Genomic DNA, 16874 nt, shown 5'->3' with positions numbered 1-16874 from the left:
CAAGTGGCTTATTTTACAATAGGTGAAGGACTGCATGGCGTTAAAATGCATAGAGCTTGTTCCGTCGACTTAACGGCCTCTTTCGATTTTGCTATATTGTATATTGTATATATTGTGTATTGTATATTACTAGTCATGGTTTTCATTTGAGTCTGATTATTTATTTCTTCCCATTTAAATGTGTCATCATTATACTGTACCATCTACGGACTTAATACGACCACCTCTTTTTCTCTCATGGTCTTTTTCAACCATGAATAAAAAAACACTATCTTGGAAACCATTTGTGTCTGAATTGTGTCTGATTGTAGCTCACTCAGGTAGATGGTGTGTTTACAGTTACAGACCATGTTGAATATAGGCTGCTTGGAGTTGGGATTGTGAATTTGTGGAACAATGCCGCCCCCATCTGGCGGAGTCAGGCTACTCGGCTCCGCCACTTGTAAGAAATAGAGAGGTCCAGGAACGAGTCCGGAAATCATCGATGCAGCCCTGGTTCTTCACAGTTTTCGCCTATGGGAGTTTTGAATGGGTTTTTGGCGCGATGCTTCTAATAATCTCTCTGGACAACGCTGGCTTAATCAAACGCGAACCAGTGTTTAGTAACATCATCTTCACACATGAAGACCACTTTTATGAGTTTTGAAGCTTTTATGTGCCGTTAAAAGGGTGGCTAGCTAGCTAGCAAACGGCTAAATGAGACTACAATGTCGACGCGGATATTATACGTCATCACGAGTGAACGCGGAAATTCTTTCTCTCGCGCCTTCGCGTGGACGCCTATGCGACGTGTGTAGTTCTGGATTAGTTTAGCACGAGCTTTTTACTTCCAGGGCTCGCATTTACGCTACAAAACTCATGAAAGTGGTCCTCATGTGTGAAGATTATCCCGCTGAACCTTCGTTCGCGTTTGATTAAACTTGCGTTGCCCACAGACCTTATTTGAAGCATCGCGCCGAAAACGCATTCAAAAATCCCATAGACAGAAACAGTGAAGAACCAGGAAGTTCGGGACTTCCGCATTCAGCCTACAAAAATACGTCATCCCTGGAGCTCTCTATTGAACTCTTCCGATCTCCTAAATGGGCGTGGTTCTCGGCTTGTGATTGGCTGTCTGTCAATATTATGAAACTTCATTGGCTGACCAGTCTCCTAAGGGGGCGTGAAAGTGGCACAGATACAGGAAGTGACTGGAAGTTAGGGTGTCTCTATCTATAGTTGCAGCTTGTTCTGCACAACACATGTGTCGTTCTCTGCGAAAGAATTGATTCATTTCTCTTTAAGAAGCCACCAAAAACGTGCAAATGGACGGTGAGTTTAATCTTCAAAGACAGCTCTGTAATATCGCTCTAAAATACAAGTGCCTAACGCTACATAACAGAGTACAGACAGTTAATGTTCGCTCGTATGCTGCCTGCAGCAATTTAGCTAGCGTTAATGTTGCCTTTCTTTTCTGCAAAATAACATACAATAACATAGCCTACTACTGTATCATTCAATAGCCTTTTTAAACCAACATGATCTGCTTTTCAGTTCGGCATGCATCCAATCTACGAAGCAGCTGTAAATTACAATTCCCCACGATCTTCTTCGACCAAAATACACCACTAAGGGTGGTACGTCAGTGAGCAACGCTACATTAAAAAGTATTTTTTTATGGGTGCTTTTTCGATTTGAGTATGCCGAATCGAGGGGTGGCTCTTAAGGAATCAGAAAAGAACCTCGGTCACTTTTGGTCAGATAATGTATAGCTTTGTCGAAGCAAGGTGACATTACATTACTAGACTTTTGGCTTGACCCCTCTAGACAAGTTGGATTGTAGCCTATAAAAGAATGGAGAGTATCAGCCATCAGGTGTACAGAAACTGGGAGTTTAATTGTAAAATGCATATTATCTGTCCATTGTTGGTGATACACGAAGACATTTCTAATTTAAATGTTTTGTATTGTCTTGGAGTAGGATAATGTGGGCAATGTAATAATTCATGTTTTATCCATGTGTTTTGGCACAGATGGACTTGTTCGAGCCAAATTCCCTCCTGACCTGGAGAAGATGCTTGGTGTTGAGGTGAGCAGACAGATTATTTATTTACTTTAGTTACTTCTGAGAGATAATGCCGCCCATCAGTAAGTAATAGTAGTAGCTACTTTGTCCACGTGGGGAAATTAGTTTTCGGTAGAAAAATAATTGTTGGCAGCGTTACATCAAAATAGGCACAGCACATCAAAACAAACACAATCACAGATCTGATCTGATCAAAAAATCAAAACATGGTGCACTATAGCAGCAGCTGGTGGTTACAACACTATATCAAGTAAATAAGAGTAGTTCACTGTTAGTAGTAGAGTAGTAAGAGTAGTGCAGAGTTAAACTAATGTGGAAAACATGCTACAGCGTCAAAGCCCTCGCCATACGTGCCGAGGGCTGTGCTGCGTCTGGTGAGCCAGACTCATTGAAAAAGTATTCCGTTAGAATGCATATGAATATCGATGAAAGTCTATATGGATTTTTCCCACAGTAAATTTCAAACCTAATAACCTGTGTGAACTTCATTATCGTCTTCCTCTCATCTCCAGTCTCAAACGAACTCTCAAGCAGACACTTTCGTCCAGGCTTTCCTGAGGAACAGCATCCAGTCCAAGTCACAGCAGGATCTGAAGGAGCTTCTGGCTCACAAAGCCGTGATCCTGGAGTACGCCCGGCCCAAGAAGAAGAAAGAGAAGAGCCACAGCAAGAAAGCCAAAGGGCTCAACGCCAGACAGAAGAGAGAACTGAAGGTTTTCCACATCAAGCCCGAACACCAGAGGTTGGTTGGTAATCAAAAAATCTGAATTGTCACAGTAGCTGCATCCTAATCATTTCTTACTGTTAAAATGCTACACTAGCCGTAAGCTAACTGTTGTATGTTCTCAACTCTAGATATGAACTTTTCCTGCCACTACATAACCTATGGAGACAATACATTATTGACCTGTGCAATGGATTGAAACCATCCTGGTGAGTATCGGTTTGGAGCTCAGTGGTGTTATCGCCCATTAGAGACCACTTCAAATGTCTTTTCATCTCTGTCCTATAGTCTCTTGCTTGGTTACCAGTCATGTTACATCTCTAATAAACCTCTCTATCTTTTGTAGCAGTCCACACTTTGTTCAGCAGAAGCTTTTGAAGGCAGACTTCCATGGTGCCATTATCACAGGTAGGAGTTCACTTTTGCTTTCTGTGATGAAATCCCACTCTCTGATGGCCCACCGCAGAGCGAAGCTGATTACCGCTTCGCCGCATGCAAACGAGCAGAGGTGGAGATAATTAATTAGAATTGCAACGGCGCTAATACAAGGCCAAGCAATGCACACAATATAGCCCATTAGCGGCAACGGCGCATGCGCTGTGTACAGCGCCTCATGGCAAACAAGGAAGTAACTTCAGTTACTCTTGGTTAGTTTGGTTAATCTTTGTTAGATCTCGGTGTGTAGATTTACTTTGAAAATGGCCGTTTCCAGTAACTTTGGATTATTATTTTATCGCGTGGTGAGTACACGAGGCACAACATGTACATGTGGGTGTTTCTGGCGCTGTTGCAATCTGTACCATTCACTACCATAGACACTGCATGAAATAGGCCACGCCCATCACGGGGGAAAGCTCTCCATTCACTGCCATACACCAGCATCATTTTCCTTGAATTAAACATAGCTAAAAGCTGTTGTGTGGTGGGCTGTGCAGACCACGAATGTAAAAAATCGCCAAATTCAAGTTTTTTTTGTACTCCCGAGCAAAACAAGGAAGCTGTTGAGAATTCGCGAGAAGAAAAATGTGGGTTTAGCTGTCAAGGAAGTAAGTTGGAGTGTTCATCTTCCGGATATATGATCTTTGTGTGCAACACGTGACATAGGGGAACGCACTTATCTGGTTAAATAAAGGTAAAAAAAAAAGGGAGAACGCCAGGATTGGGGGGGGGGGGGGTTTGTTTCCCCCCATTTTGGGTGTGGTTTCTGAATGATGACGCGCTCCGCAGTGTCTCTATTGTAGCACTAGCAAAGTGGTACCGCCCTTTGTAGGGAACGCACAGTGATGATAAAGGCATCCACATTATCCATTTACTGTCTGCAATATGGCAAATAGGCGAATCTCCCAAAATGTTGGCGTATCCCTTTAAGGCTAATATCAAAATTCAATCGATCATTGTTATGCCAAAATATTTCAATACTTCAGTGTTTCCCCCAGAACATTATTCTTAATCTTATCAGGGTGGAAAAGCCGCTGAAACATTTAGATCATCATGGACCACTAATTAAGGATGAATTTACACGCACAAAAAACGTTAAACAATAACAGAATAGACTTACAAGTGTCTAAGCCAAGTGTTGCTATGTTAACAATTGGTTGTCGACCATGACTTGGATGTATTTCTGTAAGCACTTCCTATCTTTGTCACTTTACTAGCATCTTGTCTTGTATTGCACAGTGGTTCGGTCCAGATGCCCGTCATATGTGGGAACTACAGGGATTCTGGTTCAGGAGTTCAAACACGTCTTCAAGATCATCACCAAAGAGGACCGACTGAAAGGTTTGGCCAGCTGAATGTCTCTCACTCACTCAACACCTGTTTTATTTAGAGCAGTGGTTCTCAAATGGGGGTCCGGGGACCCCCAGGGGTCCATGGCACTTTGCCAGGGGGTCCACGAAAAGTTTTCGGGGGGGGGGAGGACTTATTTTTGTGTGCAAGAGCTTCATTGTTCAACGAAAATATGTTATGCTTTAAATCTAAAATGGTTCATGGATTACATTCTAATCTGACAAACCTATCAATTTAAATGTCAAGCACGTTACCATGGAAACAAGCTTTTTTTATTTATTTTTATTTACAGTTTTTCTTTTATTACACACAGACCACAAAACAATAAACAAAAATGTGCAACATGCACATACAAGGGAGAGGGAAGTGAAGGTGAGAAAACAAAAACAACCAACAACAACAAACATCCCCCACAACAGCAATGCAACACAGAGTCAAGCAATCGTTCATAAGTATTTCAGTATAGAATGTTATGGCAAACAAGGATGCCGGTGTCAACAGGAATCCGGATAGAGTGGGCAGCATCCACAATGAATAAAGAAAACATCCACTTTATGTTGTATAGGAAACTATCTAGGCTGTAAGGCTATCGATTGATAAGCTAAAGAGTTTCTCACCAAGTCCCACAGCTCAGTAGGACCGATATCAAGGTCCCCCAGCCTCCCGGTAACTCTTTCCATACTTAAAGGAACACTCCGCCCATTTCGAACCAGCTTTGTATCATTAGAACATCAGTAGTGTATCAGAAAACTGTAAACGGTTTTGAAGTCTGTCATTTAATTTGACAGTTATTGAGTGTTAAAGTGTGGACCAGTGACATCACTGGTCCACACTAACTCAAATTAATAACTCATTAACTCAAATCAACTCTCAATAACTGTCAAACTAGATGAATGATGAATAGTTTGACAGTTATTGAGAGTTGATTTGAGTTAATGAGTTATTAATTTGAGTTAGTGTGGACCAGTGATGTCACTGGTCCACACTTTAACACTCAATAACTGTCAAATTAAATGACAGACTTCAAAACCGTTTACAGTTTTCTGATATACTACTGATGTTCTAATGATACAAAGCTGGTTGAAAATGGGCGGAGTGTTCCTTTAACAGGTCTAAAAAACCACCCACCCAGTCCTCTATTAAAAAGCATCTGGGTTTGCGGAACTTCCAATTTAATAAAATTATTCTCTTAGTGGCCAGAAAGGCCAGACCAACGATCTTCTGTACATGCTTGCTTTGTGTTTGTGTGACCCTAGTTCCTAGCAGACATTCAACAGGGCCAGCAGTAACGTTTACATTCAACAGTCTCGAGAGTGTGTCAATAACCTCTTCCCAAAATATTTTTACTGCTGGGCAGTGCCACAGCATATGAAATAAAGTACCAACTTCTCCACAATGCCAGCATTGATCTGAGGAGTTGGGGTCCATTTTCTTAATTATTGAGGGAGTTATATACTGTATGCCCTATGTAAAATTTTAAACTGTAGTATTCTGTATCGGACTGCATTAGCTATAGTTATTGAATCTCTCCATATTAGGTCCCATTCTACAGGGTCTATTGACACACCTAAATTCTGTTCCCATCGAGTTTGAGTCAATACCAGACAATCAGTAGGGGAATGGGTCAGCAGCCTATACAGGCCTGAAACCCAGAGCCCAAAATCACAAATCAGAATGAGGGGGTCCCCGGTATATTTTTTTTATCTTATAAGGGGTCCTTGGCTGAAAAACATTTGAGAAACCTCTGATTTAGAGAGCTTCACGCTATCTCCCTCAGTTCCCTCAGTATCTCCCACGCTATCTCCCCCCCCCCCCCCCCGCGCATTCTTGTTGTCTTTTCAGAGCAGGTTTCAACCCAGCGATCAGACTTGTGATGAAAAACCTTGCGCTCTCGGACGTCTCTTAAAGGATGGGTTTTCCGTGGGGAATATGAATATATATTAAATCTCACGCCCCTAAGGTTTTCGAATCCGTTGAAATTCTTGAAATTGGAGCTTCACTCCCAGAGATATCAAGCATCTCTCACATATTTTTTGGGCCAGCCGACGCGTTTCGCGTCATCTGGCCTAAGTCCGCCTTGCGGAAGTCGTGCACCTATGAACTACAACTGTTGTTGGCCATGGTCCCGCCTCTAGAGGTCCTCCACGCCCCTTCAGAGGCCTTGACAAAAACCAAAAGGCAGCCATCTTTCCAACCGCCTAGCCTGCTGTAGCTAATATTAGCTTCCCATAGTTCCTTGCAAAGAGACCATTATCTCGGGAACGGAAGCACTAATCGACACGGGACTGGCGGCATTGGAAAGCTCGTCAAATTTTACATCTAGTAGTAGGTGGGTTGAAGTAACGAAATCAACGCTGAGCAATGTACCCGTTTTTACACATTTTTACAGAAAATAGTTACAACATCAGATGCGCGTAACTCCTACGAAAATGCCTTAAAATGCATGAATTTTTTTTTATGAAGACATCTCCCGACATATATACTTCAGTTTAAATGTGGTGCAATTTGGAGGCAATTTATTTTCGATTTATTTTCGATTTATTTCTTCTTCTCTCCATATATTATTGTCGAAGCCTTCTTCTTCTTCTTCTTTGAGTTTTATGGCGGTTGGCAAACATATATGTGCATTACCGCCACCTACTGGAGTTTGATATCAGCCAAATGCCTGAGGGGTGGGCATAAAAACGAAGGCCACGCGAGCCCAGTGCATTGTGGGAAATGTAGTATTTCGAGTCCCCGCACCCGCACCTCCCCCCCACCACCCCCCCCCACACACAGAGTGGATTTCGGTTGATATCTCTGTGAGTAAACCTCCAATTTCAAAAATTTCAACGGATTCGAAAACCTTAGGGGCGTGAGATTTAATATATATTCATATTCCCCACGGAAAACCCATCCTTTAAGATGTTTTGTCCCTTTCTTTTGCGACAGTGATCCCCAAGAGGAACAGCGTGTTTGCGGTGGAAATCAACGGCTTCGTCTCCCACATCTACGGAAACAAGTTCCAACAGCGTGCCAGCGAGCGCTCCGTCAAGAAGTTTAAACTCAAAGGGACCATTGACTTGTGATGGTGGTCGCACTGCGACGTGGCTCAGGAAGGGACATGAAGTCATCTGCAACTTTCATCCAAACCCAGTAGGATTTTGCAGCAGCATGGACAGTGGCTTGTAATTGACAGAAAATCAAATTTTCCCAGTCGTCGAGGAGTAGTTAAAGTAGAGAGAGGCCTGAAACTCCAGTGGGCGGGGAGTTTCTGCTCCGAGAGAGTATGTGCTGGAACGTGCGATTTGAACGGCAGAAATCTCAGCCACCGGTAATTCCTGAGTCATTCCAGATCAACAAGGAAGAGAGTGGCAGAGGAATCGAAGCTGCTAAAGACATGGGGGGGGATTTCACAGAGCACGATTAGTGAGTTATCCAGCCAGCTTGAAGTTGTTTTGGTTTCACAGTTCAAATCAGTATCGTTGGCTTATACGGTTTCACAGTTCAAATCAGTATCATTGGCTTAGGGCCTGTGTCCACCTAGCGTCTTTTCCTCAGGTCCAGCGTCTTTTTTCAGTTGTTTCCAATGGGGGGAGAGCGTATGCGAGCGCACACGGACGTGTAGAGAAAGTGCGCTGCACCCAGCGTCTATTTTCAGAGCGCTCCGGCGTTTTTGTGCGCCGGCTCCCAGCGCTCCCAGCTGAGAATAATTTAACTTTTCAGAAAGACGCTGGTGTCGGGTGCTCCTTTTCTGGCAACTAATCATATGGAGAAACTATCGCAACAGAGACAGAAAGGCTCAATTGTGGGAGCAGATTGGCTAGACACTTAATATTTCTGGTGAGTGTTGTGCTTACTGCTTTTAATAGCGTAGCCTACCTGTGTTGTTAGCTTGCTAGCTGTCAGCTATCAAGCTCCTACCGCACTGAGCTAACGTTGCTTCCTTGTATATTGTGCGCTCGGATCAGCGCTCCCCAGCGCACTCCCAGCGTTTAACGTCGGAAAAAGACGCTAGGTGGACACAGGCCCTCACAGTTCAAATCAGTATCATTGGCTTATACGGTTTCACAGTTCAAATCAGTATCATTGGCTTATAGGGTTTAACAGTTCAAATCAGTATCATTGGCTTATACGGTTTCACAGTTCAAATCAGTATCATTGGCTTATAGGGTTTCACAGTTCAAATCAGTATCGTTGGCTTATACGGTTTCACAGTTCAAATCAGTATCGTTGGCTTATACGGTTTCACAGTTCAAATCAGTATCATTGGCTTATACCGTTTAACAGTTCAAATCAGTATCGTTGGCTTATACAGGAGCAGCAGGTCATGCTGATTGGTCCATAAAGGTGTCGATTCAGAGGTTTACCACCAGGAGAAGATTTCTATTCAATTAAAGTTGGCAATGCAACAGTAGATGGAAGCTTTATACTACGAGAGGGAGGGGGAGTTACTCATTCACTTTAGTTACATTATTTATATCCCATTGTTTTCTCCACCAAAAGTAAATGGACATTGGCTTTGTTGGATAAAAATGTCAGCTCCCTGAGAACAAGGTTTGAAATTGTTTCAGCTCTTTGATTTGTAAAAATGTGTTTTTATATAGGCAAAGCAATGGTTTATTTTATTATGTATAATGTCCAGTAGAGGGCAGAGCAGCCATTTACTTTGTGTGTGGGGGGGAGGGGCTGTATTCACAAATTTGCACGCCTCCAATCAGGTCCACACAGCTGCCAGAGTTTGGAAGTTTGTGGAGGTGAGTGGCTGAGGATCAGATCGCTGTGGATAACTGCTGTGTCTGTCAATATTGATCATGTAAATGAAGCTTATTTGTGTGATTAAATTGAAGTTGTTGCAATCAGTTGATTCCTGTTATTCTGTTTCTCTGTTGTGCTTTGTGAAGCACTTCATTGCACTGATTAGTTATTCTAGTTTTGTAGGAGGAGACTTTTGGAGCATCCTTCATGCATCTTGTCAGCTCTTTTTTGGTTTCCGGGTCAACAAGGAGACAAGGCTGTGAGGACGGAGGAAAGGATACATTTTCACCAAATAGGATACACCCATCTGAACCTTCAACAATGAGGACAGTAGCTATAAGCCGTACAGAGTAGACGTACGCACAGTCAACATAAAGTCTTACATTATCATACATGATCTAAAACAAATATAATAAAATGATGTGTAACAACACAGGCGAGGCCTGTGCGCGAACCCGGGTCTCCAACTTACAAGCCCAACACGTTAAGCATCAGCCATTAGCTAAGGCTCACGTGTTGGCTTTTATCCTTACAGACCCAGGATCGCTACAAATGTAATCGCTGCATGGAATCATGAAATTGAATTATAGCGAGGTAATTGCATGCAGGTTCCAGTAGAAACCTTCGTTAGAAGTATATATATTACTAAATGATTAGTGAGCGGTGACTTAGGTCGGGGGAGATGGACAACTTACCCGGGGGGTTTCATGTGGACACCTTTGGTGGGGTCCTATGCGTAATATCCCTCACAAGCACATAAGCACCTTTTGTGGCTGGTAGCACCAAGTTAACAATGCCAAACGTCTGATGTATGTATTTTATTTTCCTGTGTCTGAGCCTGTTTGTCTTGTTCGTTTATTGTTCTATTAAAAAAATGAAAATATAATATATATATTACTTCCAAGGGATTATTTTCATTCAAGTCAGTAGCTGAGGGGTTAAGACAGAGGACTCTGAAGCAGGCGTCCTGGGATCAAACCCTGCTTGGGGATGTCTCTTTTCTCTCTGAACATAACCCTTGTGGGAGTGACATATTTCGACATTGTGGGGAAGATCTGGACGTGCAGGGAACGTCATAGACCCTTTTCACGGGGGCCATTTTGTGTCGAAAAGGCAGAATAAACACAGGTGCAAGCAAAACACTAATGAGGAGTCCCAAATTCCAATCATGGAAGTTTGAAACCCTCATTAGTGCTTTGCACCTGTGTTTACCCTGCCTTTTTGACACAAAATGGCCCCCCTTGAGAGGGGTCTATGGGCAGGGGTGGGCAATGCCCAATCAGACATGAGTCTTTACAACCCAATCAAAAGGTAGGACAATATTGCAACATGCACAGTCAGAGAGATTATCTCCTTTTCATTAGTAGATCCTGCACCCCATACAGCACAAGACTACAGAAAATACTGTTTATTGTTGCATTAGACCACACACAGCATCTCAGAGGGGGTCACTGAACTGCACACCAGAGTCAACCATGGTGCCAAAATTTCAACATTGTGAAGAAATGTAAATAACATGTAGAACAGCACTATTAGTCGACAATAACCTTGCAGATAATTAACATCACACATGTAGAACAGGAAGTCCTTTAGCTAACATCCCAAAGCACATTAATAAACACATCTACCCCAGAGCATGCTGGGAACTCCGCCTACAATATATTTCTTTTCACCCCAAACCAATGGAGAAATTCAGTATGTTGCAGGAGGGGGCGGCTGCAGCAAGGCCCTGTCAGAGCCCCCCCTGTCACAGCTTTAGCAAAGAGATACCTGTGAATGATGCTTGGCAAAGTGGATATGATCATATTCAGCCAGACAGTCAGATGGAGATTTAAAATGGTGAGCAATTTTTATTTTTTATTTTTTTTACTACTGGGGGCACCTGCCCCCCCTAGCCCCCCATTAACTCTGGCAATGCCAACACTTTTTCACACCTCTCTCTCTCTCTGTTCTATGTCTCTTACCCAGAGGACACCCACGTTGCATTTAGGTACAGTCAGTTAGATTCAGCTTGGTGGTGGTGGTTGCTTAAACCTGCACTAAACCTCTGGTGTCACTCCACATTTAGTCTTTAGGCTTTAGGCAAGGTGCCACAATAGTCTACTGGAAATTTCTTGGACCCAGTAATGTTGTTTCTTATGAACTTTTATGATTGAAATGTCATATTTATGCCTAGTGGATGAAATTCAACTTGGTTGCTAAAAGGGGTTTTAGCAACCAAGTTGAATTTCATCCACTAGGCATAAATATCAAATATGACATTTCAATCATAAAAGTTCATAAGAAACAACATTACCTTGCCTTGCCTAAAGCCTAAAGAGTAAATGTGGAGTGACACCAGAGGTTTAGCGCAGGTTTAAGCAACCACCACCACCAAGCTGAATCTAACTGACTGTACCTGAATGCAACGTGGGTGTCCTCTGGGTAAGAGACATAGAACAGAGAGAGAGGTGTGAAAAAGTGTTGTTTTGCTTGCACCTGTGTTTATTCTGCCTTTTCGACACAAAATGGGCCCCGTGAAAAGGGTCTATGATGTTCCCTGCACCTTCGTCGAAATATGCCACTCCCACAAGGGCTATGTTCAGAGAGAAAAAAGACATCCCTGATCAGGGTTCAATCTCAGCACACCTGCTTCAGAGTCCTCTGTCTTAACCCCTCAGCTATTGACTTGAATGAAAATAACCTCTTGGAAGTAATATATATACTTTTTTTTATTTTTTTATTTTACCTTTATTTATACAGGGAGTCTCACTGAGAGCAATGCTCTGTTTTTCAGGAGCACCCTGTTCACATTCACACACACATTCATACCTGGAAACTGACCAGTACAACCATAGTCTGATCTGCTGGCCACTGATCAGCTGATAAGTTCAACCAGTTTGATGAGTCTAACCGATGAGACAGTTGGGTGTATCCCATTTGGTGAGAATGTATCCTTTCCTCCGTCCTCACAGCCTTGTCTCCTTGTTGACACAGAAACCAAAAAAGAGCTGCTTAATAGCAGATCCTGTGCCCCATCAGACAGGTCACTGAACTGCACACCAGAATCACCCATGGTGCCAACATTTCAACTTATAACTTTGCAGATAACTAACATCATGCATATAGAACAAGAAATCATTTTAACCTCCAAAACACATTGACAAACAAACAATTGACAAACAAATCTACAAACAGAACACACTACCCCAGGGCATGCTGGGAACTCCGTCCACTTTCCTCTTCCACAGGTAGAATTTCCCAGAAAGCTTTGAGGCATAACTTTTGACACTCTGTTGGACCTTGATGGGATGCAAACACATGGAAAAATGGCCATGGATTCTGTTACCATTAGCCTACATAAAACAATGTAAGATAAATCAAGGTCCAAATGATTGGTAGCTTTGAATTTAGAAACTGAAAATCATACAATCTTATTGAGATTGTTTTAGATGGGAACCCTCCTTTGCAGTATAGAGACAGTCCGCATGTCTGGGAACGCCCATACAGGCTCTAGGAACGCCCACAATAGACGCTGGTTAGCTGGCTCAGCCTGGCTGGGGGCGTGGTCAGGGTGGGGTAAAAACCCCCGTTCTATCCATTCAGCAAAGTTAGAATTTAGCTGCTAGTCCAGCCCAGGCAGACACGATCGGGGATTTAACCACCGCAGAAAACGCACATCTGAGCAGACGTCTTGTGTTCTGCTCTAGAACCCCCAAACCTGTAGTTTAGAGCCGCAGCACCGTCTTTTGGTGAGTCAGCCCATGAGATATATCTGCGGTTTTACCCCACTCGCGCGCCAGCCGTTTAACATTTTGTGGGCGTTCCCAGACATGCGGACTGTCTCTATAGTTTATTGAGGAACACACCCTGAACTCATTTGATTGGTCACTGCAACTGCTTCTTCCTGAAAACATGCGGCAGGTAAATAAAATGTGGTTAAGATTAGGGTTTAGGGTGTGAAATTAGTGCAGTTTTTGGGTGTCCTTGGTCTTGTGGCATAATGGTTAAGGTGCTTGCCTTCCAATCTGAGAACTGGGGTTCGATTCCCAGTCAAACCATACACATCTTTATAAAACATTAGGTTTAGGCAAGTACAACAGTTTGGGTTATACTAGTCTTCTGGCTAGTTGTATATAAACAACTAGCCAGAGGAAAGAGTGAAAACCCGCTTTAAGAAGGCTGACCTGGTGGTGCAGAGAGGGTGCTTCCTGCCCTGCAGTATTGAGGCCTCGGTCACTTTTGAGGTCGTGGGTTCGAGCCTAGTAAGTAACTGTACTTCTACTTAACTAAAAGGAATGTGTGTACTTTTCCCACCTGTTTATCGATACCGTGTAAAATGAGTTCAAATGCATGTTGACAGATTACATGTGGTTAGAAACTGACAACCACTACCAATCACAGTCATCATGCCTGCTGCTCTAATATAAACTTCTGGAATTGCTGAACTAGAAAGTTTACCACAAAGCGACTCAAAGCCTCAGTCTTCTGATCCAACATCAGACACCTTGTTGTCCATTAGGCCAGGTGGTTTGACTACCGGAACAGGGTAACTTCTTATTTGTTTGCCACTAGAAAAAGGTTTTTGTTAAGTGTCTTTAGCCTCAGTCAAACCAGCCACACCTGAACAATCACAACAATCGTGGTAATCCACGACAGCTGCGCTGGATAAGGTAATCTCATCATGAATGGAATTAATGAGGGAGAGAAGTCTTCCTCAGAAAATCTGGGTTAAATCGTAACCATGCGTTCATCTCTATGCAATCTAAATCCCATAGAGATAGGCACTAGAGATAGGCACAGTGCCTATCTCTATGCAATCTAAATCCCATAGAGAGGGAGATGTACTCAGAACTTTAAACAATAATCTGAATTTATTATCAAACCCAAGAAAAAGTAACGAATAAACTACAAAAAGTACAATGGAGTGTGGTAGTCAGTATCAGTATTGTCTGGAAGTGTATGGTGGGTGCAGTGGGAAATGTGTGGTGTGTGTTGTCAGTGTAAAACAAAAGACAAAAAGGTGAGAGCAGCGTGGTGTCAGGAGGCAAGCATGGCTCTGGCTGTAGCTCTGCTGACTGGCAGGGCAGGGAGCCCTAAGTAGAAGACCTGGCAGCAGTGATCAGGTGCTGCCCATCTCCAGCTCCCAGCTCAACAGCAAGCAACCTGTAATGCAAAGCTGGAACAGTATGCAGGCCAAAGTAAATGACGATAGTCCCTATGGCCGTCACCCCCCCCCCCCCTTAAGGAAAATAACATAAACATAACATAAAGAATGATGAAATGATGAAAGCACCTGACTTGTCATCATTGGACAGACAGAGCCCAAGCTCCCTTTTATATATAAATATATATATATATATATATATATATATATATATATATATATATATAATGAGCTTATATACAATTAAGAAGGATTTAAAAAAAGCAAGTCAAAACAATGAGCGCGGACGTGAATTCTGCAAACAAGTATATTAATGACCCAGACGTGGTCTGAGCTTCAGCTTTTAACATGAATCTTAGTTAAAATTGGCTGTCCGAGCAGTGTCAGTCACAATTTATGACAAGTTATGTCATCAGTCAGTGATGTCATGATGTCACTTGAGCAATTGTGATGTCATCCGTGATGTAATAAATCCTTCCTGGCTGAGGATATAAGTGGTGGGAGTAGGGAGAGGCCTATACTCTACATTGGAGACATTTATTTTCGTAAGAAAATGGAGTATAATTGGGCCTTTAAGCAAGAAGTTTACAAAGGTTTACAAAGTTACCAAAAGCAAACAATGAGAAAAGCAAAAAACAAAAAAAAACAAAAATCAAAATTTCTCCTATTCTTTCCATACAGAATGGTAGTTAACTTTCTTTTTACTTTTCGTTCCTCTCAGGTTTTACTCTTTGCAATTCTGCTTCAACACCCCATGTGAAAATTATGATTGTAAATTTCAAAAGGCAACCTTTTCCTAGCCTGGGTAAACCCAGCCTTCAACGTGACGTCACAGGCTATGCCTGTAGCGTAAGTTTCTTCGTGACTCATAGCACATAGAGGTCACGTGGAGGCTGGGTTTACCCAAGCTAACCTTTTCCCCCCTTCTGGCTAAACAGTTCAAGGCTATCATCACACACAATAGTTAGCTTATGGTAATAGCACAGACTTAATTCAGAAATATAGAGAAACTCCCTGGATTCTTGTGCTGCCATTGTGAATTTGTGTATGTGTGTGTGTGTGTGTGTGTGTGTGTGTGCATGCGTCAGGCCCGGCACCACAGGGGGCTAGTGGGGGTTGTATTTTCTGCTGTAGGGGCCTCTCCTCAGCTGCCTCCCACATCTTCGTAGCGCATTAGTTCTCCTCGTCGCTGTGATCGGGACTGATGGCCAGGCTGTATCCCGGCGAGGTAGGGCTGTAAGTGGAGTCTTTAGAACTAGTTGGTGAGTAGGTAGGGGAGGTGGGCGAGTCCATGGGCAAGGTCAGGGAGTAGTGTGGTGAGTGAGGTCGTGAGCCAGGGGGGTGAGTGAGGTCGTGAGCCAGGGGTGAGTGAGGTCGTGAGCCAGGGGGGTGAGTGAGGTTGTGTGCCAGGGGGGTGAGTGAGGTGGTGTGCCAGGGGTGAGTGAGGTGGTGTGCCAGGGGGGTGAGTGAGGTTGTGTGCCAGGGGGGTGAGTGAGGTTGTGTGCCAGGGGTGAGTGAGGTGGTGAGCCAGGGGGGTGAGTGAGGTCGTGTGCCAGGGGTGAGTGAGGTGGTGTGCCAGGGGGGTGAGTGAGGTCGTGTGCCAGGGGTGAGTGAGGTTGTGTGCCAGGGGGGTGAGTGAGGTTGTGTGCCAGGGGTGAGTGAGGTGGTGAGCCAGGGGGGTGAGTGAGGTGGTGTGCCAGGGGTGAGTGAGGTGGTGTGCCAGGGGGGTGAGTGAGGTCGTGTGCCAGGGGTGAGTGAGGTGGTGTGCCAGGGGGGTGAGTGAGGTGGTGAGACAGGGGTGAGTGAGGTGGTGAGCCAGGGGGGTGAGTGAGGTCATGTGCCAGGGGGGTGAGTGAGGTCGTGAACCAGGGGGGTGAGTGAGGTCGTGAACCAGGGGGGTGAGTGAGGTCGTGAGCCAGGGGGGTGAGTGAGGTCGTGAGCACACATCTCCAGGAACGTTGTGACTGCAAATGAGGGGCAGACACCGTTAATGGTGAGTTGGTTGCCAAAACAGTGAAGTCTCAATAAGATTAAATGTTTTTAGCATGACCTAATAACACCTTATGTTTCCCTCCAGGCTGTCAAGGTCAAATATGAGAGCAGCAAGCTGTCAAATATCAGACTCCATCCTGCCCTGAAGTCTTCAGTGATCGAGAAGATGGCTGCAAGTCTTCTCTGAACTCTGACCCAGACAACCCCTCCACTCCTCCTTGCCTCCCCATTCCCTCCCTGATTCTATTCATCCATCCCTCCACCCCGTCCCCCCAAGTCACCCTATTTTCCTATTTCACCCTTCTATCATTATCTATCTTTATTATACTGTTTTCATCTCATTTTAAGATTGTTAAAGTGTTGTTAAAATGTTAAAGTTTTAAATATTTTCATTCTGTTGTAAATAATGTTGTAGTTTATAT

General features: G+C 43.6%; 1 protein-coding gene across 3 annotated transcripts; it reads left to right on the top strand.

The window, feature by feature from the left end:
- Positions 1-1190: 1190 nt before the first annotated feature.
- LOC310793136 (ribonuclease P protein subunit p29-like) lies at positions 1191-16660 on the top strand. 3 transcript variants are annotated; one of them, XM_083654898.1, is made up of 7 exons: positions 1191-1311; positions 2013-2068; positions 2578-2807; positions 2921-2998; positions 3136-3197; positions 4467-4568; positions 16538-16660. In XM_083654898.1, exons 1-7 carry the CDS (start codon positions 1305-1307, stop codon positions 16555-16557), a joined length of 555 nt encoding a protein of 184 aa, XP_083511024.1. In that variant the 5' UTR covers positions 1191-1304; the 3' UTR covers positions 16558-16660. The 3 variants fall into 3 exon arrangements, with proteins under 3 accessions (XP_083511024.1, XP_083511023.1, XP_083511022.1); XM_083654897.1 differs by lacking the exon at positions 16538-16660 and adding an exon at positions 7509-9405 and having other exon boundaries at positions 3139-3197; XM_083654896.1 differs by lacking the exon at positions 16538-16660 and adding an exon at positions 7509-9405.
- Positions 16661-16874: the final 214 nt, after the last annotated feature.

Source organism: Poromitra crassiceps (assembly GCF_964638095.1).
Source record: "Poromitra crassiceps genome assembly, chromosome: 18".
Lineage (NCBI taxonomy): Eukaryota > Metazoa > Chordata > Actinopteri > Beryciformes > Melamphaidae > Poromitra > Poromitra crassiceps.
This window is presented reverse-complemented; position numbering and strand designations above follow the sequence as displayed.